This window comes from Pseudonaja textilis, chromosome 8 (assembly GCF_049901715.1).
Source record: "Pseudonaja textilis isolate UNSWEBS1 chromosome 8, rPseTex1.2, whole genome shotgun sequence".
Lineage (NCBI taxonomy): Eukaryota > Metazoa > Chordata > Lepidosauria > Squamata > Elapidae > Pseudonaja > Pseudonaja textilis.
The window spans coordinates 52,053,389-52,080,970 of NC_141997.1; the positions used below are offsets into that span (position 1 = coordinate 52,053,389).

A 27,582-nucleotide genomic window follows, 5' to 3' on the forward strand; every position below is an offset into this window, starting at 1 on the left:
AACCATTGCCTGGCTTTGCAATGGAAACTTTAGCTGAATTGTGGTCGTAATTCGAAGACTTCCTGCGAAAGGAAAGGCACTACACAGTCTGTCGGTCCATCCACTTCCCAACTGCAGCGATTCACTTAGTAAAGGTTCCCCTTGCACACCCGTGCTCATCGTTTCCATCTGTAGGGGGCGCTGCTCATCTCTATTGCAAAGCCACAGAGCCAGCACTGTCTGAAGAAGTCTCCATGGTCATGTGGCCGGCATCACTCAACACCTTCCCACCAAAGGGCTCCCTATTTTTCTACTTGCATTTTTACATGCTTTGGAACTGCTAGGTTGGCAGAAGCTGCTGGAACAAGGAACGGGGAGCTCACTCAGTTACGCAGAGCAAGGGATTTGAACCGCCGAACTGTCGACCTTTCTGAGCGAGAAGCTCAGCACCTTAGCCACTGAGCCACTGCATCCCACAAATGTGTGTGTGCATGTGTGTGTATGTGTGTGTGTATGTTAGGCTGTTGTTGTGAGCTCCGAGTTTGGCAATTTGGTTGTAAACATTTCATCACCATTCGAGGAGACATTGTCAGTGCATTTTGACTTGTGCTCATCTGTCAGAACTCGGGTCTTTAGTTATCTTTTTATGAGACATTCAAACATGTTTCATAATGTATATATAAGTGTATGGGTGTCTATGTGTGTGTATGTGTGTGTATCTTTTGAGAGTGGGCATCAGAATTTCATTTTTTAACCCATGCCAGTGTATTCACAAGAAAAAAAATAAAGGTTACCTTTCCTTAAAAGAGTGTGTGGCCCCACATCAGATAATAAACGCACAAACGGATGTCCCCAGTCCTCATCCTGGATTAATTGGATGGTTGCTTGTTGAAACACAACCACAGCTATAAGGATACGATTAAAGTTGCAGAGGCTGATCTGCGTTGGTAAAAATGATGATAAACGCCTAGGAACATTTTCTCCGCTGGTATTTATTGGTGTGCCAGGAAAAGTGATGCCCGCGTGCCGAGACCTGTTCGAATTTTTTTTTTTTTGAAGTGCTAACATAACCTCTGCAATTCAGCGCAAGTGGTTCAATTTGAAAATGCTGCGAAATGGCTGGCAGAGGCTGGCTGGCAAAGGCATACAGAGAAGCAGTTTGTGTGCACCTGTGTTTAGGGTGGAAGAGCAGAAGGAAAACACCTGGAATCCCACCTGGGGAAATTTAATTCAGGTAATGCATTCCACATCTGGTTGTAAAGAGAACAGATCTTTTATTCCAGGCGTGGAGCATAGCGAGCCAGTGTGGTGCAATGGTTAAGGCAACGGTGAAGCTCTAAGCCGACTTTTAGTCCTTGGGCCAGCCACACCTTCTCAGCTCCGGGGGACAGGGGGGAGAGAGAGGCAATGGCAAACCGCTTCTTGAAAAATGGTTTCACATTGAAATAACTAAATAATGGAATAGCATAACTTAACATAAATATGTGTATTAATGTTAGAATTACACTAGCCTGATGAATATAACGAATATGACTAATATTTCTATTGTTTTTGTATTAAAATGAAAGTGAAAAAGAATTAAAGCATTAATGTGAATAAGAGATGAGGGGCAAAAAGGAAAATGTTTTTTTAAATATAATGGTGGCATGATTAAAAATCAGAATGGAGATAGAAATAAGAGAGAAGGGGGATTATTAATACACACATTTTCATATAATGAGATAAAAGCAGTAATTAGAGGGAAGATTAGAGATTGAATAATGGAATTATCATGTCTGTTTAAACGATATTGCGACTGGCATTAGAATAATATACTGGAATACTGAACAATTAAATAATGAAAGACTATAATTTAATATAGATAGGTGTGTTAATGTTAGAATTACACACGTTTGATGAATGTAACAGATATGATTGTAACAGATATGATTTATTTTCGGCAAAATGTATGATACTGAGGTGCAACACTGTTCGCACATTGATGTGTATATGTAGAATAAAATAAAAAAAATGAAAAAGAAAAAAGAAATATGGTTTCAAACAGAAAAGTGCAGGGATTTGTCTTCAGGCTGTTGCTGGGAGTCAGCAGGTGCATACGCGCGTCCACAAACACAGATGAAAATGTGCCTTAAGACAGGGGTCTTCAAACTTGGCAGCTTTAAGACATGTCGACTTCAACTCCCAGAATTCTTCCTCCTCCAGTCACGTTAGCTCAGGAATTCTGGGAGTTGAAATCCACAAGTCTTAAACTTGCCAAGGTTGAAGACCCCTGTCTTAAGGTAACATGGGAATATGCTGAAACCCTGCCAGCCATAAGAATCAGTTGCTTTCGTGCTGTGGAGACAACAACTTGGTCCTCAACACCAATAAGACCAAGGAGCTTATAGAAGGAACAGATCAGACATCCAGTCCTTGCTTTAACAATGGAGACCGAGTGGAACAAATGGCCAGTTTTAAGTTTCTGGGTGTTACCCTAAAAGAGGACCTGACCTGGGGTGCCCACAATGGAGCCCTGGTCAAAAGGGCCCAGCAGAGATTATGCTACCTGAGGCTTCTCAGGAAGAAACAACTGAATGGAAAGCTGCTGGTGACCTTCTACCGCTGCATCAGAGAGAGTATCTTAACTTACTACACACCTGTGTAGTGTTTGCCTCTTGCACAGTGGCAGATAGGACAGCACTCCAGAGGGTGAACGTCATTGCCCAGAGGATCATGGATTGCCCTCTCCCCTCTTTGGAAGAGCTTTAGACCTCCCGCTGCCTTAAGGAAGTTCAAAACATTCTCAAAGATCCATCTCATCCTGGGCAGCCTTTTTTTGAACTATTACCACCTGGCAGACGGTACAGGACAATAATAAAAACAAGGACAAACAGGCTGAAAAACAGCTTCTATCCCAGGGCAGGAACCCTATTGAATTCTATTGCAACATTCATGCAATATCAGGGGTTTTCAATTCAATGTGTGCAGTGTGAAGGGTGTGTGTTTGTGTTTATTTTCATGATCATGATGTGCACTGAAGATGGTATTTAATTTCATTTTATGAGATGCAATGACAATAAAGGAAACTAAAACTAAAACCTGGCTGAAAAACCGAGCTATAACAGGATCAACAGCCAGAACTTGGCAACACGATGACCAAAAAATTCATATCGACACTGTAAAGATGGGCGGCTCAAGGTTGACTCAGCTTTCCGTCCTTCCTTCCGAGGTTGTTAAAATGAGGACCCAGATTGTTGGGGGGCAAATAATGCTGACTCTGTAATCCCGCCTAGAGACCCCTGTAGAGCGGTATAAAGCAGGATATAAGTCTAAGTGTTATGGAAAATATGGATCGGAATACAGGTAGCCCTCGACTTACAAGTTTGTTTAGTGACCATTCGAAGTTACAACGCCACTGCAAAAAGTGATTGACGTTTTTCACACTTATGACCTTTGTGGCAAGCCGCATGGTCATGTGATCAAAATTCAGGCGCTGGGCAACTGACTTTTATTTATGACCATGGCCAGGTCTTGGGATCTTATGATCTGCTTTTGTGACGGTCTGACCAGCAAACCCAGATAACAGATTAAACAGCTTAACAGAGTTGCAGGGGACCTTATAGGTCATCTAGTCCAACCCCCCCCACCAAAAGCAGGAGACCCTACACCGCTTCTGACAACTGGCAGTCCAGTCTCTTCTTGAAAGTTTCAAGTCAGTGGGGAAGCTGGATTCACTTAACGACCGGATTACCACTTTAACAACTGCGGCAAGAAAAGTAATAAAAACGGGCAAAAATCTACCTGTCTCACTTAGCAACCTACATGTTGGGCTCAACCTTGGTCGTAAGTCGAGGACTACCTGGCAAGGGGAGTTGTGTGCGAATGCGGGGGCGGGGGGCGGGGAAACCCGCAAAGCAGGCTAAGGGAGCCAAGATGCAGAGGTTATGCGTGGGGGAGGAAGCCGGATTTAGGAACAGAAGCGGGATCTCGTTGAATTCCTTTCTTTTCTTTTCTTTTTTTTGCAAAGTCGAAAAAGCCGCCTTTGCCATTTGCTCCTGAGCCACGCCCACTCTTCCCGGGCTCCGCCTTGGATTGGCCGAGAGATGAAGATTCTCCCCCCCTCCTCCTCCTCTTCGTGCAATGGTTCGGTCCGAGCCAGAGCCACTCCCCTCCTTCGCCCCTCGCAGGGGCTTTCAAAACCCCGCCTTTCCCTCTTTTTCCTCTTTCCAATCAACGCAACGCTTTCACGGTCTCCTCCTCCAAGGAGCCCTCCCATTGGTTCACCGCCCCCCCCCAAAAGGAGGAGAAAGGAGAGTATGCGCAGGCGCAGAGGCGCGGCGGGGGGAGGGGCGTAAGGGAGGAAGAGCGGGGCAGCGGCGCGCGCGCGCGCTCGGAGAGGAGAGGCGGAAGCGTCTCGCGACGGCCGCGGGGGCTGCTGGGAGAGGCCGGAAGCGGCGCTGTTGCCGCGGCGGCGGCGGCGGCGGCGGCGGTTCCAAGATGGCGGTGCAGGAGTCGGCGGCGCAGCTCTCCATGACGCTGAAGGTGCAGGAGTACCCCACGCTCAAGGTGGGCTGCCTCGCCTCCCCCCGGGAGCTCCCCCCCGCCCCACGTACCTCCCTGCGGTGGGGGAAACCCTTACCCTCCTCGGGGTCTCCGCCCCCCTCCGCCCCCCTCCCCGCCATGGAGGATATAGGCCGGCCTTTGTGGGGGAAGGGGAGGGCGAGGCTGCTTCCTCCAGGGCGGATCCCGAAAAAAGGAGGGGGTGTCTCCCCGCCCAAGACAAAAAAGTGGGGGGGGAGGTCCCGGGGGGGGGAGGAGGAGGGGGGGGTCGCCGCCCTGGAGGGTCTCTTGAAGGGGGTTCCGGCTTCTTTCTGCGGCGGATCTTCACTCCTCCCCCCCCCCTCCCCGACTTCGTTTTTCTAAATAGAGGCTTATCATAGAATAACAAGAGCTGGAAGGGGCCTTGGAGGTCATCTAGTCCCACCCCCTGCCCGAGCAGGAGAGTCTATTCCAGATATTCGCCTCTTCACACGGGACGGGCCTCCTAATGCTCCGCCCTCCCCCACAAGAAGAAGAACAAGAGCCCTGTGAGGTGAGCTGAGAGGAGAGGAGGGGGGGGCTGGCCCAAAGACCCCCCCTCCCACTTAAGGAGATCGCCCTGACACACACACACACACACACACACACAGCGCCAAAGGAGTGAGTCCTCGACCTACGACCACCAGGGACCCCCACCCCCCCAAATCTCTGTGGCTAAGCGATGCATCGGTTCAGTGGGTTTCTCTCTCTCTCACACACACCCCTTTTCACAATCCTTTTAAAGCCCCCTGGCTGCTAAGCGAGTTGCTGCAGTCATTGAGTTGGGGTCACAGTTGCTGAGCGAATCCGGCTGCCCCCCACTTGGCTTTGCTCTGACGGTGGCGACCGTTGCAAATACGAGTCGATGGTGGCCAGTGGGATTGCCAAAGTAGTTAAGTTGGTGACATGGTCGTTAAGCGAATCCTGCTGTTCCCCCACATCGAGTTTGGTGATCAGAAGGTCGCCGAAGGGGATCGCATTACCGTCGTAAGTCCAAGCCGGTTGCTAAGCCTCTGAATTCAGACCATGTGACCACGGAGGATACCGCCAGGGTCATTAAGTGTGAAAAAACGGCCACAAGTCCCCTTTTTGCAACAACGTTGCAACTTTGAACAGTCACTCAACAAGCTGTCCTAAGTTGAGGATCCCCTGTAAGTCCTTTCATTTGCTGTATTTAGTCAGTTATTACAATTACTGGCTGCCCATCTTACTGTAGCGGGATAAATCTGGGCGGGTGGCACTTAACATCTAAGCCAAGAAGGGGGAGGGAAAAGGTTAAAAATAAACATTAAAACTACATATAATTATGAAATAATGAATCACAACTGGTCCTCCACTCACAGCAGTTCGTTTAGTGGCTATTCAAAGGTATGGCAGCATTTAAAAAAAAAAGTGACTCAAGGCCATTTTCTTCACACCACCGTGGCAGCCTCCCCCCACGGTCAAAATTCAGACCCACCTGACTCACATAACAGTGGCAGTGAGGGGGAGGTCAGGTGATTTTGCGACCTCCTGACAAGCAAAATTAAGGTGGGGGAAGTGAGATACCAACAGCCGTGGTGATTCACTTAACAAGCGTGGCACGAAAAGTCATACAAGGGGACAAAAATCACAGATGTCTCACTTAACAGTAAGAATTTGGGGCTGCGGTAAGCGGAAGACTGCCTGCAGGTGAGTTTGTCACAGTGCTCTTAGACTTGGCTGTGTGATGCTTTGGGGGGGGGGGGCTTTGAGTCCCTGATGCCCCCCCAGGTTGCTTTCCGCACTTTTCATGGCAGGTAGCTTGCCATTGCCTCTTCCCAGGGCTGAGAGAGAGTGACTGGCCCAAGGTCACCTACCTACCTGGCTGGAGGCGGGACTACAGCTCTCGGTCTGCTGGCCTCTAGCTTGGTGCCTTAACCCCTCCCCCAGAGATTATACAGTCATAAGGTTGGAAGGGGCTTCAGAGGTCTTCTAGTCCAACCCACTGCTCAAGCAGGAGAACCTGTAACCATTTCAGACCAAGGGCTGCCCAGTCTCTTCTTCAAAGCCTCCAGTGTTGGAGCGCCCACAGTGTCTGGAGGCCAGCTGTTCCGCTGTCTTCACAGTGGAACCGTCACGGAATAATATTAGAAAAGGGCCTCGGAGGTCTTCTAGTCCAACCCCCTGCTCAAGCAGGAATCCTTATAACAGAGGACTTCAAACGTGGCAGCTTGAAGACTTGTGGACTTCCAGAATTCTTCCTTCTCCAGTCATGTTAGCTCAGGAATTCTGGGAGTTGAAGTCCTCAAGTCTTAAACTTGCCAAGTTTGGAGACCTTTGTTTTTGACCCTAATGGCTGCCCAGTCTCTTCTTACAAGCCTCCAGTGATGGACCATCCACAGCTCTTTCATTGATTAATTGTTCTGTCAGAAAAATCCCCTTCTAGGTTAGATCTCCTCTTAACGAGCTTCCACCCACTGCTCCTTCCCCTGCTCTCTGGGGCTCTGCAGAGTAAGCCCACCCCCCCTTCTCTGGGACAGCCCCTCAAGAACTAGAAGGCTGCGGTTCTGTCACCTCCAGCCTTTCTTCCCTTCAACAGGCCAGGCAAGCTCAGTCCATTCAGCCATTAACCCCTCCAGGCCTCTGTTGCTCTTCTCTGCACGCTTTCCAGGCTCTCGACAGCCTTTTTGTATCATGGTGGCCAAAACTGGGCCCAGTGTTTTAAGTGGCACTGTAAGAACCGCCAGCCTGGCTCTCTGTGTAACCCTGCCATATTTTAAGATCCTAGTGAGGTAGGTGCTCTTAGACTTTGCATCTCTTGAGTGAAGGGCTGGCATTTTCTTGGGTGGGGTAGGGGTGGTTCTGGCCCCCACCTGTCCTTTTTCAGATCAGATGAAATTATAGACCAAGATTGATAGGGTGATGCCTGGTCCTGAAGAGCTCTTTGGGGCATTTTTATGGAAAGGAAACCCGCGATCAGCACATCTGCCCTCTAAATCCCGGGTGCCCCAATTCACCTGGGAACCCCTCACTGGAGGCTCCGAAATTATTGCTCCGGGAACCATTAGTGCCCCTGCTGAGGGTCAGAGCGGCAGTTCCCCGGAAGCCTATAATTAAAATGATAATGATGGAATTTCTGCAGTCCAATAACCTTCACCTTCCAAGGCTGATTTTAATAAGTATGTTCAGTGGATTCAGGATCCCCCAAACGGCCTTCAAAATTAACAGGTCGTGATGGTCCCTCTTTTTCAAAGGACATTTTATGGTAGGAGGCCCTACCCAAAAGCCACGCGTAAGATTTAAATGTCTTTAGAAGCCTTCTAAAACCGTTGGAATTGCACGGCCGTCACTGGCAGTACTGATGTTCAAGATGTATAAATCTAAATCATTTTTTTCTCCCTTGCTCTTTAGCCAGAATGGTATACTGGCTACCAACCAACCATAGATGCAAACTTTAGGGTTCCAAGGAGTCGAGCTTCGGTTGATTAAAAAAATGGAATTGTTAGGAATAAAAAGGCCCCAAAGCAGGGAGACGAGAAAGGAATGAATGATATTTTTTTTAAAAAAACCCATCAACATATTATTATTCTAAATCATGTTTTATGGGGGCTCCTTTTTTGAGCATAGGGCCATTCGGGTCGATCTAAACTACCCGCCTTCCGAGTGAGTAAAACGCCCACCCTTCGAAGGGGCTGGGATAGGGAAGGAAGTGGAGCTTGGGCAGCAACAGTGTTTGATGGGTGGGGGGGGGGAAGAAGGAGAGATGACTATCTCCATTTCTGCTGAGTTGCCTCTTGAAATAACATGAACCACATTGAACTAATCAAATTCCGCAGAGGCAGGTCTGGTTTCTGCCTCCCCAAGCAAAGACGGCTCAGAACAACCACACAAATTCATAATTCAGCTGGGAAGGATTAATGCTATCAAGTAAAATATGCCAAAGAAATTGCAATATTTTTTTTGTTGTTCATATAAACAAGCAATTGAAAAAAGCTGATTCCCCCCCACCTACTTAAACCTATGCTTCCCCCTTCATCTTCCACAATCCTGCATAGCCTATTTAGTCCACACAGTAGGAAGAGAAATGTTAAGTAGATTTTTAAAGATCTTCATCATTATTCATAACTCCAGCAGCGACTGATTTTCAGAATATTGAATGCAGATAACAAGCGCCTTTAATATTTTTATCAAAATGATTTGTGGGTGTGAATAATATTTACAATCAGAAATTACCTGATTTCTAATTGTTGTGGTCTTTGGGATGAGATTATGAGGTTAAGGAAATAACAAACTACTGAACCCTCTTTGTTTTTTTTTTCTTAATTATAATAGTAACATTTCTGTTTATACAAAATTAATTTTATTTAGGCTACCTTTATTTAGGCATGCAATCAGCCAGACTGTAAACATTTCACTCTACTCAGAAACCCAGGAATACATAAATGTGGATCTTGTGCATTTTGCTGGCTTTCTAGTGACTATATTTACCTTTTAATTTTGATTTTGTGATATGTTACTCTAGGGATTCCACATATAAGAGCTGTCCAGAAATTGGACAATATAAAAAAAGAAAACATGGGACTTATTTCTGAATTACTGTTTGTAGTTGTTATATTTGGAGTCTTCATTTCTAAAAGAAACAAAGCGCCCAAAATGGCTCCCAGCATTAATATATTACAGTAAACAAAATTCAAGCTATCAGTAGAAAATAAGCAGGTTAAAATAGATTTGCTTTTTTTAAAAAAAAAAAAAACCACACAAGTTACATAAGAGTTTTATCCCTATTTTAGTTTTAATGCAGCTGACGGTGAAATGCAATTCTTGTGATTTGTGCGATGGAATCCCAACTATTTGAAACATCTCTAAATACTGAATGGTTTCTCTGAAGTGCATAGAAAAGGACACGGATTAAAGTTCCTTCGGTTCCTTCAGCGTGTGGTCTCTGGATGACATCTATTCTAGGGCACTCTGAAGGGATAATACAAAGTGTGTTAAAATAATCAAACGTTATGCTCTGTTACGCCATTATAAAGCAGGGTAATGGAAAGCTATCAGTATCTCTGGAAACATTGTCAATTTATATTTAGTGTGTGTGTGTGTAGTATATATATAATTACACGTACACACACAAAAACATATAGAGAGACAGACAGACATATGCCTACATACACCAGGAGCAAGATTCTTATTTTGACCTCAAGAGTTAATCTGGCTATAAGCAAGCTTATGGATACCATGGGGCTTTTTCATACATACATACATATGTACATAGATGGGTTAGGTTTTTAAATAGTTGCCTTTATTCACTTCCAGTAAGTAAGATCATATCTGTGATTTTAGGTAGGTAAGCGTATGTGTAAGCAAACTGGTTAACAATAATATCTGGATCCTATGCCCAATGGACAAAACATTTTGCAGGAGAGGTTCTGCAGTTCTCTTTGTGTCTTCTGATCTAACCGGATCTTTAATCAAGCTTCATATAAAATAATGGCATACAATTCAGTGCAATTGTGCTTCCCTTCCATCAAACATTCAAGAATGTGTCTGAGCCCTGCCTCTCTGCCTTGATGTAATGCTACCCCATTGTGATGCCAAGGCAGGCCAAGTTAGATAAACTTCAAAATTCTGATGCATGATGATTTATTATTTTTTTTATCCTGGGAGAAAAGATTCTGGCAGCAGGTGTTGCCAGTTGGTTGTATTTTGGTATGTGAAGGAAGGGGTTTTTTTAAAAAAAAAAAATATTTATTTACCCAGGGCATTCATTAAACGGATAGTAAGAGTATTCCGTTTCAGTTCACAGGCTTATGGGAAAACATGACTCGCCTTTTTCCTTCTATCTTCAAAAGTACTGTTTATATAAAAACATACATTCATTGAGTACGGGGGGGAGGGCTGTTGCTACTTATTCCCCCACCTTCCCAGTGACATAAACCTGGATTGCTATATTGATAAGCTTTTTAAGCCAGTGGGGCTATAGATAAGCAGTTTGGTTAGTTTTCTCGTTTTCTATTATCTGCCAATTTCAGATAATAACTGGAATAACTAGAACACAGGTGCCAGTGCCAAGTCTCTCTCTCTCTCTAATCCTTGCTCTTTCCAACATAAACATATCTGGGTGAGCACGAACATAATTACAAGTAACGTGATAACTCTTAAGCTGTTTCTGCTGGAAAGGGGTATATGTCAATAAATAAGTCCGTGGCATCTCAATTGTCCCGTGAAGATAACAAACCAGGCTCAAGAGGAGTGTTCTCTCTAGACAACAAAAGGTGGGTTTGTTTTTGAAGGTACCTTACGAAACGTTGAACAAACGGTTCCGGGCTGCTCAGAAGAACATCGATCGGGAAACCAGCCACGTGACCATGGTGGTGGCCGAGCTGGAGAAGACCCTGAGCAGCTGCCCAGCTGTGGATTCGGTGGTCAGTCTCCTGGACGGAGTGGTGGAAAAACTCAGCGTCCTGAAACGGAAGGTAACCTCCTCTCCTCCCTCCCCCGGGTCGTTGTTTGAGCTCTTGGATTTTTTTTTTCCGGTTCTATTTTCTTCTGAGAGTTTATGATGTTTTCACTTTCCAAGATGAGAAGGATCATAGTTTTGGAGGCAATTGCACATCATCTTGGGGGCTGCTCAAAGTGAAGGAATTGAGCCCTTTAACACCTTTTAGAAATAAGAAGCAAGCGATTTGCAAAGTGCTTTTATTACTATCCTCCTTCACGTCCTTCCTATTACCTGTCTCCTCCCATTTATGATTATAACCTTGTTTCTTGTATCTTTATGATTTATATGATTTTATTTAGTTTTCTAGTATGACTTGATCGCTTATTTGGTATATCCTATTACTATCGCTATGTGTTGTATCTTATGATTCTGGATGAATGTATTTTATTTTTTCTTTTACGTACACTGAGAGCATATGCACCAAAGACAAATTCCTTGTATGTCCAATCTATTCTATTCTATCAGAGGTTTCATGTCTGCAAAGGTGCCTGAGTTTACAGGTGTTTTTTTTTTTAAAAACTTCAAAAACATTTTAAGAATAAGCAAAATCTTGCAAGATCTGCAGTGACACTCTTTGCAATTCAGGGTGTTTATAGAACTTCAACCTTGTTTTATTTTTTTAACAAATCCCTGTTTATTGGCACTGCCTCTATGCCTCTACTAGCAAAAGAATTCCTGCTGGTGGGATCTTCCGTGCTAGGGGAACGCTTGGACATTCCTCTGGGATTACTCTTGACGGGCATTCTTCATGCACCTTGAGTCTGAAAAACAGACTCAGAGCCTCTTGGCTGCTTTAAGGAAGTGTGATGTTTGCTCGCCTCCCTTCTACTCAACGATGTGTTTTCCTGGGATTGTGTAGTTACCGTGTGATCCTAGGGAAAGCTGCAGCTACCTTAAGGTTTTACCTGAGTCCCTTTTTTCTTTGGACCTGAAGCCCTAGGAAAGGCCATGCAGAATAAGAATGAAAATTAAACCATTTTGGGTTTCCTAGAGAAATCGCAGCATCCTGGGGCAGGAAGGGACCTTGGAGGTCTTCTAGTCCAACCCCCTGCCCAAAGCAGGAGACCTTCTTCCATCCCAAGCAAATGGCGGTCCAATCTTTTGAAAACTTTCCGTGATAGAAGCGAGGGGTCGTAGGTGCTCTCTGGGCTTCCTTGTTTTCTTGCAGGCATTTCATGACCCTAGCTAAGTAACATCATCGGTTTTAGTAAAGAGTGGTGTTTGTTGTCAATTTATAAAGTGTCAGCAAATTGCACTCCTTAACAACACTGATGATGTTACCTAGTTGGGTCATGAAACGTCTGCAAGAAAACAAGCCAGCTCAGAGAGCACCAAGGACTCCCTAGTTCTCCTCTTTTTCCTCCTCTTCCGTTCCTCCTCCTCCTCTCCAAAAACCCCCACACCCTTCTAGCACTGATGACTTTACCTAGTTTGGGTCATGAAACGCCTGCAAGAAAACAAGCCAGCTCAGAGAGCACCAAGGACCCCTTCATGTCAACCCTGAGCTACAAATATCTTTTAGCGATAGGAGCAAAAGCGATTTGAAATCCCAGGATTATTTTGCTTGTCTAGAATGCACTTTTTAATCACTTGATGGTTAAAATAAGGATGGATTTATACGTATCTCTCATCAGCCCAAAAGTTCCTCCCCCTTTCTACGCCGGCTTCAAGGCAGAGCATTCTTTGAAACCCCCGAACGCGCCATATTCATTCTGGATTATCCGACAAACAACCAATTTCAGCGAAGTGGTGTGAAATGGGGAAGGTGTAATTGTTTTTCTCCTCCTGCACAGAGGCCGCAACTGGGGGAATAAGAGAGCTAAGTTGAAAGCGATTGATTACTCCAGTAATCTGCATTAGGCTAAGAATTCTTAGCTTCCCTATGAAAGGTTTGCACCTCAGGTGCAGAGCAATTGAATTTTTTTTTCCTACGCCTTCACTGCTGCAAGCATATATACAAAGAAATGTTCACAAAATGAAGACAGAAACAGCCAGGATGGTCCATTTAGCAGTGATTCTCAACCTTGGCAACTGTAAGATGAGTGCACTGCAGCTCCCAGAATTCCCCAGGCCACCATGCTGGCTGGGGAAGTCTGGGAGCCGAAGTCCACTCGTCTTGAAGTTGCCAAGGTTGAGAATCACTGTGTCAACTCATAAAATATTTCTCGGGTCTTTTTAGAGTTGCCAACAGAAAGGAAGGAAAGGGTTTTGCTTGGACACCGAAAGTGCATTCCGTAGTTTTTCAAAGATAGTTTCTAGGTAACCGAAGTTTCTGCCATGCAAAATTCTCATTGGAGAGCATGATTGATGACTCTGGGCTATGGATGTATCCCATTGGAGGATATGAATTATGATACACCCAGGGAGGTGGAGGGAAAACCAGGGCCAAGGGTGACAATGAATGATGTGTCTCAGAGTTGGCTGCACCCAGGCAGTGCCGGACATGTTAACTCCCAATAAATCGTTTTGAAGTTTTGGAAGTTTGGCTTGAGACTCAGGATTTAATTGGGGGTCACTGCCAGAATTCTGACACACTGGGCTGTAGTTTCTCTAACCCAATCTAGGCTAGATTTTATACGGGTTGTGTTTGTTGTACAAACGCACGTTGCTCCCTTCGCTTTGCAAGCGCACCTGGTGGCTTTATGTTTGGAGTAGGAAATTCTGCGTTCAGAAATCGGATTGAAGGGCTGCTTTCCCCTCGTGCAGGCCGTCGAGTCGATCCAGGCGGAGGACGAGAGCGCGAAACTATGCAAACGCAGAATCGAGCATCTTAAAGAACACAGCAGCGACCAGCCTGCGGCCGCCAACATGTGGAAGAAAAAACGGATGGACCGCATGATGGTGGAACATCTCCTGCGGTGTGGCTATTACAACACTGCTGTGAAATTAGCCAGGCAGAGCGGCATTGAGGTTGGTACTCGGCTTCAAAGAGCGGCGGTTGTGGTTGCGGGGCTCTATTGCCCAAGTGAAGGATCCTGCATGGCCCCTTTTATGACTGGTGGACTTCAGTTCCCAGAATTCCCTGAGCCATCCATGCTCAATATGGCCCCTTTATGACTGGTGGACTTCAACTCCCAGAATTCCCCGAGCCAGCCATACAAGAGCTGTCCTTCCCTATTTATTAGATGCTGCCTGAAAGTAGCAAGAATCCCTTAAATGTTTTTTTTTAATGGTTTCTAGGCTCTGAAGTTTTTCTATTGAACAGCAAATGCAGAATTCTCATTTATACCCTGAGATGGGGTGGCAGGAAGTAATAGCTGGCCTGTCTTGAAGTCCTTTTTAATTTTATTTATTTTTGTACCCCGTGGTGCTCAGATAACTTTTAACAAGTTGTCTCATGTTCCTTCTGCACAATTTGCTCTCCTGTGCATGAAGCACATTTTGATGTTTGGCTGGAATCAATTTATTTGTATTATTTTTGGGGAATGGCATATTCTTTTCCATACAGTGAATGTTACTCATTGATTGAACTTGTTTAATTGGTTTGTCCTAATGTTTTCCACAGCTCAAAGTAATCATTTAAGAACACTGGCGCAAAGTGGATTTATTGGAAGATCCCCATAGTTTTTCTTTGAAAGTTGATCTGTTTTGCGTTCAGGTTCCCTACCCCTCCCCCCCAGTGTTCTGTACAGATGTAATAGCAAATAACATTTGCAATAGAACATTTGCCCCAGGCAAATTCATTCTGGGCAGTCAGAAAACAGCTCTTCATTTCCTGTTATGTTTAAACTATTCAGTCAAATGGAATTCTAATGTGCAATTTATAATCTTGGCTTAGTCACTAGAGCTAAAAGAATGCAGGCAGAGGCAGTATTTCAGTCCCTGCAAGCCGGATGCCATCTCTTTAAGTGGGTTATATATGCATTTGCTGGTTGGAATTGTACAAAGACTGCTCGACTTGGATCCCCCCCTCCCCCAGCTCAAAAATGACTCCAGCCCGAACTGATCTAAGATTTCCATCCTAATGGGCGGCCTTCCTCAGAAAACACAGAGCCCTTTGTTTCCCCTTTATTTAACGCAGCAATAATAAGCGGCTGTATTCTTTTTAATTTTTATCTGTCAAGCCTCTTGTGGAAACAGGAGCCCCCTGGATGTTTGGAATGGTCTTTATCAGCAATGGGGTACTATAACGCTAGAAATCTCGAAAGCCCATTCAAACATTTCTCCGATTCAACTTACAAGTATATAATTAAGGCTGAGTTACTCTGAGTCTTTTTCTCCTGTTATCCTTCTCCGATCCTGGGAATCTTTTCTGTAGTGGCCCCAATTTCCTCCCATAACAATCTTGCTCCGTTTATCACATTTCCACACAGTCTCTTAGACAATCTCCCCCATATTTTGTCCCCCTCAAATATCTCTGTCCTCCTCTGCCATGAAATGCGCAGAGAACGATGACCCTGCCTCTTAAAAGAAAGGCCAGACATTCAAGACCGACGGAGGAGTAAAGAGGTTTTACGAGGGAGAGCAGGGGAAAATAACCCCGCGGCTGAAAACAGGGCTCTTGTTATTGTAGAAAGACGAGGGACTAGCTCCTTGCTCCCTGGGAGTATCAGGATTATATGTTTGCAGCCAGTCTTATACCCAAGGCAGTTGGGATGTGCCAGGAAGCAATCAGCTATAAATTGCAGGAGTTCTTCTCTGCGGCCGTTTATTCTTAGTTCTGCTGGAGCCATCTGGTTCAGGTTGAGAGGTCTTATCAACCACCTCCATCTGCAGAGTGTTTTCCAGGCTTGTGAAGTCAGCAAGCCGTCCCAGAGCCCCCAAAAGCTGTCTCAGCCCACTGATCGGTGAAGATTAACAAATATTATGACACTTAATAAGTTAGTGTTCCATATTAGAGCTTTCCTTAATCACCTGCGCTCTTGGGAGCTGTGAAATTTCCTGAACTCAAAAGCTTTCGGGCATTTACTCATGAGGTGACCCAAATCTCCATCTTGACATTTCTAGCCAATTCATGATTGATGTGATGGTCCAAAGGGACGTGGCACAAAGGAAACCCAGTCAGATAATCAGTAGGAGTCCCTTTATTAGCTCCAACTTTGCCCTCAATGCCCTGGATACCTCCTGGGCTGGAGAAAAACTCTCAGGAACAGCCTTTGGCTGCAGAGACTCAAGTCCAAAACATGGTCAACAAAAACTGTAACTATAAGTCCAATCAAGGCAAGATGAGGTAATTAGTCCGGCAGGGGAGGAGCAAGAATTCCAGATGTGAAGGAACAGCAATAAATCAACACGGTTGGAAAGACGCCAGGAACACAGATAATCAAAGTCAACACAAGATAAACTCACATTTGCTCCCAGCAGACACCGCACTCAGCTTGCATCTCTTTTAAACTCTCATTCCCAGGTGTGGCTAATGAAGGGAATCAGGGCCCTTTCCTCCCCCTAAGCCATGCCACCCATGTTGCTCCCTTCTCCGTTCCTCCCTGTATGCCCTAGGATGAAGAGGGGGTGGGTCTGGGTCTTCTTCTGAATCCCTCTCCCTTGTTCTCCCTCTTCCCTGCTCTGCCCAGCCGGACTTTGCCCTTCCCCAGTTCCCTCCACAGCCAACTGGAGCCACACTCCCACTCCCTGTCAGCTGTTCATCTTCCTCGGATTCAGACTCTGACAGGGGCATGACAATTGGCTTCCAATCCACCTTTGAAGGACACCGCATCCTTCCCTCTTCCACACACCCTCCCTTTGCCGTACTCTGACTTCGACCCTGAGCTACAAATATTCTCCTTTATCGGTTCTCTGAGTTCTGCCCTGAACAAAAAAACTGTCTTAGATCCTCTCGTGATGTTTCCATAAACGCCAGTGACACGGATTCTCGGGGGAATAATTGTGCTTTCCTGCTTTTCCAGGACTTGGTAAATATCGAGATGTTCCTAACTGCCAAAGAAGTAGAAGAATCCTTGGAAAGACAAGAAACCATGACCTGTTTAGCTTGGTGCCATGATAACAAGTCTAGGCTCAGGAAAATGAAGGTACAAAAGAAGGTCTTCAGGGTAGCTGGAGAACGTTGCTTTGGTTGGTCATGGGCTTGAATGTGGGGAAGTGACAGGGGTCAATCAAGGTGTTTCTTTTAGAAGCTTTATGTAACCAAGAAAACAGGAGATATGACACTCCAGCAAAAGTATTGCGAACGAACTTGTATACATTATTGTGAAGCTATTAACTTGTGGGCTACGCTTACTAAATTATAACTAAGAGGAAAGTGAGTATTTCTGAAAATATGTGAGCTTATTTTGAAAATGCAAGGGACGTTGTACTACGAGGGGGGAGGATGGACCGCCTGTTCGACATAAGACGTTTAGCTGGAGAAGACAGGAGAATAATTACGTTTGTCAGTAAACCTGATTTCTGTTGAGGGAAATAACATAATAGAGGCAGGCCACGACTTACAACAGTTCGTTTAGTGACCATCCAATATGACGACACTGAAAACGTGGCTTACGAGCACTTTTCAAGCCACGCAGCGTGTTCCTGGTCACAAGTCCATAGAGAAGCCAGAATCACTTGACCACCATGCTGCAAATGTTAACAACTGCAGCAATTCACTTAAGACACCTGTGGCAAGAAAGGCTATAAACAGGGCAAAATTCACGACATCTGTTTCAATTCACGCCAGAAATTTTGGGCTCAGTTGTGGTTGAGGAGGACTCAGATTGTACAGGGTCTCCTGCTTAAGCAGAGGGGTTGGACTAGAAGACCTCCAAGGGGTTCCTTGCAGCTCTACAGAGTGCCAAACCTTACTACTACTCCTTTGCTCTGTGGATATCCCGTCTCTCAGCGGCCCCGTTAAAGTGGTTTTGTGGGCAAGAAGGCTGAAGCTGAGAGGGGCTTTGGCTCCTTACGAGAAGTAGGGCACGGGTGAGATCCAGTCAGAAGTGAGCCTTGATTCCTCTCTCTCTCTCTCTCTCTCTCTCTCTCTCTCTCTCTCTCTTCCACCACCAAAGCCCACGACTTCTAAGTCCCGGGAGCGGCAAAACCTGCTTTGCAGGAAGAGAATGCAACTGCATGCAGGCACTGTAATAGCTCATTTCCTACGTGCCGCGTGAGTGTGAACCAGTTGCTGAGCGCCCAGATTTTGATCACGCAGTCACATGGGCACTGCGGCCGCCGGAACTTTGAATACTGGCCCTAAGGGCCACACGTTTAGCTCCACCGCCATAACTTTGGTTAATGAAAGAGTGGTCAGTAAGTGAGGACCACCTAAGAGAGAAAAGAGAGAAACCAGGCTCAATAGCAGGAACCGGGAGAGGGATCTCGGAGTCTTAGTGGACAACCAGGTAAATAGGAGCCAGCCGTGTGCAGCAGCAGCCAAAAAAGCCAATGCAATCCTAAATTGCATTAACACAGGGATACAATCGAGATCAAGGGAGGTACTAATCCCACTCTATAAAGCTTTAGTAAGGCCACACTTAGAGTACTGCATCCAGTTTTCGTCACCACACTATAAAAAAGATGTTGAGACTCTGGAAAGAATGCAGAGAAGAGCAACCAGGAGGTTGAAGGGACAATAAACGATTGCAGGAACCGGGCCTGGCTAGTCTAGGGAAGAGAAGGACCAGGGGAGACACAAGAGCAGCCTTCCAATATTTGAGGGGCTGCCCCAGAGAGGAGGAGGAAGTGGGTCAAGCTATTCTCCAAAGCCCCCGAAGGCCAGACAAGGAACAATGGAGGGAAACTGAACAAGGAGAGATTCAACCTAGATATGAGGAGGAATTTTCTGACAGGGAGAACAACCAACCGATGGATCAGAAGTTGCCCTCGGCAGTTCTGGGAGTGCCATCACTTGAGACTTTCAATAAGAGACTGGACTGCCCTCTGTCAGAAATGGTGTAGGGTCTCCCGCTTGGGTGGTGGGGGTTGGACTAGATGACCTACAAGGTCCCTTCCAACTCTGATTACCTGTTATCTGTAATAAACAGCAGTAGGAATAGCTTAAAGGTAATTTTTGAAGAGGCTTCTGAGAGAATTATTCGGTGAATGTATATATCTATATAACATTTCAGATGGAAACCGAACAAAACAATTGAGCAAATGTGCGAAAATAAAACCTTGTTCTAATAATGTTTTAAAACAAAACTCAATGCGGACGTGTAAGAGAAAATATTTTTTTAAGTAAGCATTTGGTTATAAAGTAGCATATCAAATTGCAGAAGTAAATTTAATTGGCATTAACTTTTATATTGGTTCTAAATATATTCAGATGTTTTATTGCTCTTGAGGTAAGTTGCTTAAATAAACATAGATAAAATTACAGATCGTCTAAATCTTGCTCTGGCATGTCTTAAGGTTTGTTTCCTTTATAATTTAGAGTTGTCTGGAATTCAGTCTAAGGATTCAGGAGTTCATAGAGCTTATTCGACAGAACAAGAGACTGGATGCTGTAAGGTAGGAGGCAACCTCTGTGTACGTAGGAAAGCGAGAATGTAAAGTCATGCCAGAATTGGGCACAGAAAGATTGTTTTTAAAAGATGCTACGTTACCTTTCTGCTCTTTCATAATTGTTACCAAAGTAGTGATGTTTTCTTCAGGAGAATTTTCCATATACGTTTGTATAAAAAGTTCTACAAAAAGATAAAAAGTAACAAAAATTAATACAAAGTAAAGAAAGGGAGGAAGAGGAAAAAAATGACAAATGCAAAAAGAAAAGAGAAAAAGAAATAGAAGAAGCTTCCAGGTTCCTTTGCTGCAAAATAGAAATGCGGTACAATTACAAAATTTCCTTTTACTCTGTGGTTACGGAAAAAAAGCTCTCCTTTTCCTAATTATCTAATGATTGCATTGTCTAATGGTTTCTTGTCTTCAAAACCACAAATCAAACGTTCATTTTTTTTTTTAATGCAAAAAGGCTATAAGAGCCTTCCAGTCAGCAACAAAGGGAGGAAGGGAAGGAAGGAAGACAAGATGAAGGAAAGGAAAGGAAAGGAAAGGAAAAGGAAGGAGGAAGGAAGGAAAGATGGAGGAAGAAAGGAGGGTGAGATGAAGGGAAAAGGAGGGAAGGAGGAAGGGGAGGATGAGAAGGAAGAAAAGAAGAGAGGCAGGCAGGAAGGAAGACAAGATGAAGGAAAAAGGAAGGAAAGGAAAGGAAGGGGAAGGAAGGTGAGATGGAGGAAGGGAAGGAGGGAGGAGGAAGGGAGGATGAGAAGGAAGAGAGGCAGGCACAGAAGGAAGGAAGGCAAGATGGAGGGAGGGAGGAGGAAGGGAGGGAGACAGGCAAGGAAAGAAGGAAGGAAAGGAGGAGACAAGGAATAAAAAAGAGGAAGGGGCCTTGATTATCCTCTTCAAAGACCCGGAAGAAGAGTGTGGTCTTTGAGACCCTTTGAAGCCCCATCAGGGTGAGAGCCGTTTGAATTTTAGGGGGGGGGTGGGCGCTCATTCCAGAGAGCAGGCGCTGCACCTGAGTCCCAGGAGATGCCATTTGTGTATTTGGTGATGGGACCCAGAGCGTGCCGTCCCGGCCAGATCGAACCGATGGGTCAGATGCAATTGGAGACAGTCAGTCCTGGGCCCTGCTGGGAATCGCTTGGGAAGCAGCTGAGAATAGAACTGCCGGTGTCATTGTGCTCTTGTAGAGCTCTACGGTGTGATGCTGCCCATCAAAATTGAGGAGACATTATAAACTGGAGTTTCTTAGCTCAGGGAGGGAGCAGTAAAGGAAGACGTGTCCCAGTGACAGCAGCAGAAACTCACAGCGTTTCAGCCACAGTCGATAAAAGGAAGCGCTGTGCCGTCGGATGTGGTTGCAGCTATCAATTTAGATGGCCTTTAAGAGGGTTGCAAATATTAATGGGGGATTTGATTTTCAAGCTGCTCCTATTACGCTTTAGGCCTGTAAACGTGCGAGCTACATTAGATGGAGTTTTGGCCTGATCCAATTGGACTCTGAGGTTACAGGCATTAGCTATCAGATTTTATGTTGGCCCACAAGGGATTAGGGAAGACAGGGGAGCGTGCAAGTCTGTACATGAGCAATTTATTTAACAGCACTCTTACAGGACGTTACATTGCTCCAATCAACTAATTCTAAATAGCCTACAGTGCCCCAGTACAAAATTAGGATTAAAGTTAAGGCTATACGGGATTTCCAATCAGCAATAGAGGGAGGGAGGAAAGGAAAGGAAAGGAAAAAGGAAAGAAAAGGAAAAAGGAGAAAGGAAAGGAAAGGAAGGAAGGAAGGTCAGTCAAACGTACGAAAAACAGTGTACATTATAACAATATAAAACAGGAGGTGTACTCTGAAGAATAAGACCAATTTTATTCCGGAGAATAAAATCAATTCATTATCAGGAGGGATATTTGCTCCCAGAATTCCTAGGGCCAGCACACTTGCATTTTATAATAAACAAAGCAGATCAGTTCATTGTCATTGCACACCATTGTACACCATCTTCAGTGTACATTATGACTTTGAACACAAACACACCTCCTTCAGATTCTACACGATTGGATTGAAAATCCCTGATATTGCATGAATATTGCACTCGACAGTAGAATTCAAAAGAGCTCCTGCCCTGGGATAGCGGCTGTTTTTCAGCCTGTTTGTCCTTGTTTTTATTATTGTCCTCTACTGTCTGCCAGATGGTTATAGTTAAAAAAAAAAGGCTGCCCAGGATGAGATGGATCTTTGAGGGTGTTTTGAACTTTCCTGAGGCAGCGGGAGCTCTAAAGCTCTTCCAAAGAGGGGAGAGGGCAACCCAGGATCCTCTATGGGGCAGTGACGTTAACCCTCTGGAGCGCTTTCCCCTCTGCCCCTGTGCAAGTGGCAAACCCTAGAGAGGTGCGGGAAGTGAAGGTCCTCTCCATGGTGCAGCGGTAGAAGCCGCCAGCCAGAGGCCTCCGCGAGCGAAGGAGGCCTCCCAAGGAAACCCTGTCCTCTCCTGTCGTGCATTTCAGACACGCACGGAAGCATTTCAGCCAGGCCGAAGGGAGCCAGCTGGACGAAGTGCGGCAGGTGATGGGGATGTTAGCCTTTCCTTCGGATACTCACATCTCCCCTTACAAGGTATGCGGCTTTCCCTTCCATCTGGGGGACTGGGGGGGGGGGCTGGGGGGGAGGAGTGGCAGGTCAGTAGGGCTTAAAGTGGTCAGCCGAGGAAGGGGTGCAGGAGGATGCAGGCTGGCCTCCCTCAATCAGACCGAGACTGGCCTTCCAGCTGCTGGTGGGTTTCAACAGAATCTTGGTACGAGAATCGGTTTCCCACAATGGCCCCTGAGAAGTTGCACTGTGGACTTCTTAGGGCAGCAGCTTTGGTGTTTGTATCTTACATTTCATATCGTTTTATTAGTGTCCTAGTATGATTTCTGTTGATGGCTTCTTTAGCATCCTGTGACTATGCCTGCGTGTTATATGATTTGTGAGGAGTCTATTTTTACAGTGACTGTGATTGTGATTTATCACGTATTGCTTGTATGCACCCTGAGAGCTTCTACATTGCAGACAAATTCCTTGTGTGTCCATCACACTTGGCCAATAAAGAATATTTTGTTCTGTTCAGTTCTATTCTGTATGCTATTCTGTGCTATTCTATATTCTGTTCTGTATTCTATTCTATATTCTATTCTGTTCTTTCCTATTCCATATTCTGTATTTATTCTATTCTATATTCTATTCTGTTCTTTCCTATTCTATATTCTATTCTTCCCTATTCTATTCTATATTCTATTCTATTCTATATTCTATTCTAGTCCAGTCCAGTCACAATAAAGAGGAGAGTCGTAAGCCTGCTCAGATCTGCATTATACCGACAATCATCTCTGGGCATCCTTACCTGTTTAGATATAGGCATCCCTCGACATACGAGCGCCATTGAGCCCAGAATTTCTATTGCTAAGTGAAACGCTGGTTAAGTGAATTTTGCCCCGTTTTTCAACCTTTCTTGATGCAGTTGTTAAGTGGATCACTGCATACGGTAAGTTAGGAACACGGTTCTCAACTGCACTGTCAACTCTGGTTGTCAGAAGTTCGCCACAGGGGATCACGTGACTTACTAACTTAACACTGACTCACTTAACAATGATAGCAAAGTAGGCCGTAAAACAGGGCAACCTCGCTGAACAGTTGACTCCCTTAGCAACGTAAACTTTAGGCTCGCTCGTAGCCATAACTCGAGGACATCCCGTGCATAATTTACATTTTGATGGTCTGAAACTGTACTTGTTGTGTGTTCCCGCCAGGATCTCCTGGACCCTGCTCGGTGGAGGATGCTCATCCAGCAGTTTAGATACGATAACTACAGGTTGCATCAGCTGGGGAATAACTCCGTCTTTACCATAACACTCCAGGCTGGCCTGTCTGCCATAAAAACACCGTATCCTTCCACGCATACTCTCCGGGGTTTTCTTTTTTAAAAAAAAAGACTTAATGCATTTATTTTTTTCTCCCCAAACAGACTGCATCTTTCCTAAGCTTCCGTTTGGCAAATACACACTGATCATTCAAACAGTCGTCCGAGGGACAGCCCCGCCTGCTTTTTGCATTCCACAGGCCCCCCCTCCACCCCAAAAAAACAACCCCAGATTGGAATGTGAAAAATGCAGTTTTTGCATCTTTGCGATGAATGGGAAGATTATGTTTCCTTGCAGTGCACTTGGTCAAAACTCCAAACTGTCTGTAATTGTCTGTAATCTGTCATTTTGTAATTGTCTTTCTTTCTTTCTTTCTTTCTTTCTTTCTTTCTTTCTTTCTTTCTTTCTTTCTTTCTTCCTTCCTTCCTTCCTTCCTTCCTTCCTTCCTTCCTTCCTTCCTTCCTTCCTTCCTTCCTTCCTTCCTTTCTTTCTTTCTTTCTTTCTTTCTTTCCGAGATTCCCTGCCCGCTGTGAGTGGCACGCCTGTAATCATCATTAGCACGCCTGTCGAGAAGCAGCTTTCGAAACAGCCCTCTTTTCCTGCTTTTTATAACTGCAGGAAGTTGAAAAATCAGGAAATAATGATCAAGTAAGAGCCCAGGTGGGCGGGTGGGCAAAACCATCAGCAGACATAGAACCAGTTCTATGTCTGCTGCTCTTCAGAGGTACCAGTTCTACAGAGGTGGACAGAACTGGTAAAAACCCGCCTGTCTGTCTTTCTGTCTGTCTATCTATCTATCTGCCTCATTTCATATTAGGCCCTGAGTTACCTGTGGCAACCGCTATTTGTCTTACCGCTTTCAATAGTTTTTCCTGCTGTTACGATTCCTTAGCTTGTTTCCAAACAGACAGTGTTACAAAGAGGACGGCACTTCCAAAAACCCCGACTGTCCGGTGTGTAGCAAATCCCTCAATAAGCTGGCTCAGCCCCTGCCTATGGCCCACTGTGCCAACTCCCGGCTAGTCTGCAAGATTTCAGGAGACGTGATGAATGAGAACAACCCCCCTATGATGCTCCCCAACGGATACGTCTACGGATACAACGTAAGTTGTGGCTCAGGGCCCTCCCAATTCAGGCTTTGGCCCGGGCTATGATAATAAACACATCACATTTTTAATAGAAGGGTTTGTAAAATTCCCCCCAAAAAAACAGTAAGAAGCTGTTTCGCCACAGGGAGTCCTCAACAACAGTTCATTTAGCGATCGAGGTTTTAAAAAGATTCACTTAATACCATGGGATTCACGTAACAACTGTAGCATGAAAAGTCATAAAATGAGAGCAAAACCAGTGGTGGGATTCAGCCGGTTCTGACCGGTTCTGGAGAACCGGTAGCGGAAATTTTGAGTAGTTGGGAGAACCGGCCAATGCCACCTCTGACTGGCCACGCCAACCCCGTCTCTTCTCTGCCTCCCATTGAGTCCCAGCTGATCGGCTGGGTCTCCTGTGGTTGCGCTGCACAGGAGAACGGAGCTGGAAAGCAGGTCAGTGGGTAGGGAGGGAAGGGGGATTTTGCAGTAACCTTCCCCTGCCACGCCCACCAAGCCACGCCCACAGAACTGGTAGCAAAAAAATCATTCCCACCACTGAGCAAAACTCCCTTAACCGTCTCGGTTAACAGGAGAAATTTTGCCATCCGTCACGGTCGTAAGCCGAGGAATTAACCTGTAGCGGAAGATCCTTGTGGTTTGAGGCACCGCTGACCTTTCTGTTCAGAGTATGGCAGTGTAAATTCAGCGCCAGAAAAGTAAACACAGACGGCTGAGGCTTCATTTAACTTCTTTATAAACACATAAAGTGGATTTTACAATACCAGTTGTAGATTTCTCCAACATGGAGCAAACTCAAACAGAAGCAGACGTGTTACAGGTTCAGAGCAGAACAGCAGCAACTCAGGAGCTGAGAAACAGATCTCAGTTTCACTTTACTTCAGCAGGCAAGCAGGATCACAGCAGAGGAGAGAAGCCGTTTTATTTTCAACAGACAAACTCAGAGCTGCAGAGCTTAACAGAGCCACGCCTAGGCTACTTCTAGTTTCAGTTTCCAAACAGTCCTCATTGGCTGACTTAGTTGCTATGCCTATTCCTTGGCTGACCTCGTTACCCTGCCCTACTCTCCAGCTCATGAATATACTCTGACAACTTTCTCCTGTGTTTCGTTCCAGTCCTTGCTTTCTGTTCGTCAGGATGACAGAGTCGTTTGCCCGCGAACCAAAGAGGTCTTCAGTTTCTCCCAGGCCGAGAAAGTCTTCATTATGTAAAAAAAAAAAAAAAGGGGGGGGGGGGCCTTTCTCACGCGCAAACGAAGTGCCACCGGATTTTGACACGATTTATTCGAGCCGTGCGCGCCCTGTAAACCAGAGATCTTGGGGAGTAAACGCGCGGCAGAGAAAAGCTGCGACTCGGGAGGGACGGGACGGGGTGGGGAAACGGAGGCTTCGTTGGTGGCATTTCTTTTCTTTCTCCTTGCGACCAAAGATCCGTGAGCAAAAAAAAAAAAAGAGAAACCAACACAACACACTCTTGAGAAAAAGCGAGGAAGTGCGACTCAAGTTAACAAAAAGAAAAAAGAAAAAGAGTTGCACTCGGAGGGAACAAATTTTGAATGTTTGGATTTTTGTAAGCCCAATTGGGTTTTTTTTGTTTTGTTTTTTTCCCCACTCAAATACTCATCCAGGGGAAGCAGCTTACTCAAACCAGGTCATTTTCCCATGTGAGAGAGAGAGAGAGAGAGAAATAACTTTAGATCTCAAAGGTTCTACCTGTGTGTGAAATATTGTATGATTTAAAGGTGACACAATATGCAAAGCTACCAGAAGACGCACCCGAGGGCTGGTTTCAGCTTTCAGGTGCGTATCCGTCTGGTGTCTTTCGGGACCCACATGCCACGCAAGCCACTTTCCCCTTCCAATGTGTGGTGGTGTCACCAACTGGAAGCACGCACCCAGCTGTGCAAAAAAACACTTTGTGTTTGCAGACACTTTGTGGTTTGGTATCGTCTGTCACGTAGCCTTTAAAAGACCGTCAGTCCTTGGAATTGATGCTGGATGGATGCTAACACACGAGAAGAAAAGATAATAGAGAAGGGTTTGGGTTTTTTTTCAGCTTTGGGAACTGGAAGAATTCTGGGAGTTGAAGTCCCATCTCTCTCCCAGTTCCCACCGTTGAGAAATTTCTATCCTAGATAATTGGAAGAATCTTTTAAAAATTGCATTAAACGCAGAACTGGTACCATTGCAGCCACAATGTGCCACTCGTCCGTCTGTCCTCCTTTCCAGTTGACCAATAGTGTTAAGGACTTTTCCTTTTATTAGTTAGTATGTGCATAGGATTCAAATATCAAAAACCCATTTAGTGCTACTGCCTTATTTTCTTGCTTTTGAGAATGTATTCACATGAAAAAGAAAAAAAAAATCAGCTGGTAACCTTAAGTTTTGAAGAAGAAGAAGATGCCTTGCAGGAGAATTATGTAATTTTAGGGTATTGGTGGCCCAAGAGAGGTGGTTAGTTCAATTTTTCAATCACATCCTTATCATCCTCCAGACACACACACACACCCCTCATTGTAGTAGAGACGAAAACCATACCATAGACTTTGTATTTAGCCTTTATTTTTGCATGTTGATGTTGATTAGCTAATAAAGACATTGCTCATAATAAGCCTCGTTTGTGCTCGTTAGTTAAAACTATGTGATTTAAAAACCAAATGATTAATAAGATATATTTTTTTCCTGCAAAAAAAAAATAATAATGGTGGATTATTGGGGTTCTATCAAAAACTTGTTTTTCACAAGTAGCAGCCTTTCGAATTTTCCTTAAATCATTTTCTGAGAGAAAGTGCCAATTGTATGAGGAAGATTTTGTGTGATTGCATAAGTAGAGAAATAACACACATTTAATACTTAAGGTACTCTGACTTGGAGGTGAACAACTGGGCGTGATGCAAGGCCTCGCAATAATTTAATATAAAATGGACTAATAAAAAGATGGCTTATTCACAGACTTCACCGTATTTAAGCCTCAACTGGACTTTAGACGTGATACTTTCCAAATCATATTTTCCTGAGTTCAGTGTACTAATAATCCCCAGACTGACTCTTCAATCTCCAAATTTTATTCAGGGGTCTGATTTAATGTTCCCCATTTATCGTAGACGAGTAGCGCTTGAAAAATAAGCCTATGCAGTGAATATTTTTGAAACCGTTGTGATGTCTCCCATGAGGCCCTGCCCAATTTCACTTACTTAAAAGT

General features: G+C 45.0%; 1 protein-coding gene across 2 annotated transcripts; it reads left to right on the plus strand.

Annotated features, from left to right (window-relative positions):
- The first annotated feature begins 4,358 nt into the window (after positions 1 to 4,358).
- On the plus strand, positions 4,359 to 26,991 carry MAEA (macrophage erythroblast attacher, E3 ubiquitin ligase). Of its 2 annotated transcripts, none has more exons than XM_026720449.2 (9): positions 4,359 to 4,524; positions 10,788 to 10,970; positions 13,703 to 13,906; positions 16,843 to 16,965; positions 19,302 to 19,378; positions 21,884 to 21,992; positions 23,165 to 23,298; positions 24,183 to 24,378; positions 25,497 to 26,991. In XM_026720449.2, exons 1-9 carry the CDS (start codon positions 4,456 to 4,458, stop codon positions 25,590 to 25,592), a joined length of 1,191 nt encoding a protein of 396 aa, XP_026576234.1. In that variant the 5' UTR covers positions 4,359 to 4,455; the 3' UTR covers positions 25,593 to 26,991. The 2 variants fall into 2 exon arrangements, with proteins under 2 accessions (XP_026576234.1, XP_087794193.1); XM_087938067.1 differs by lacking the exon at positions 4,359 to 4,524 and adding an exon at positions 4,891 to 5,050.
- The last annotated feature ends 591 nt before the right edge of the window (positions 26,992 to 27,582 follow it).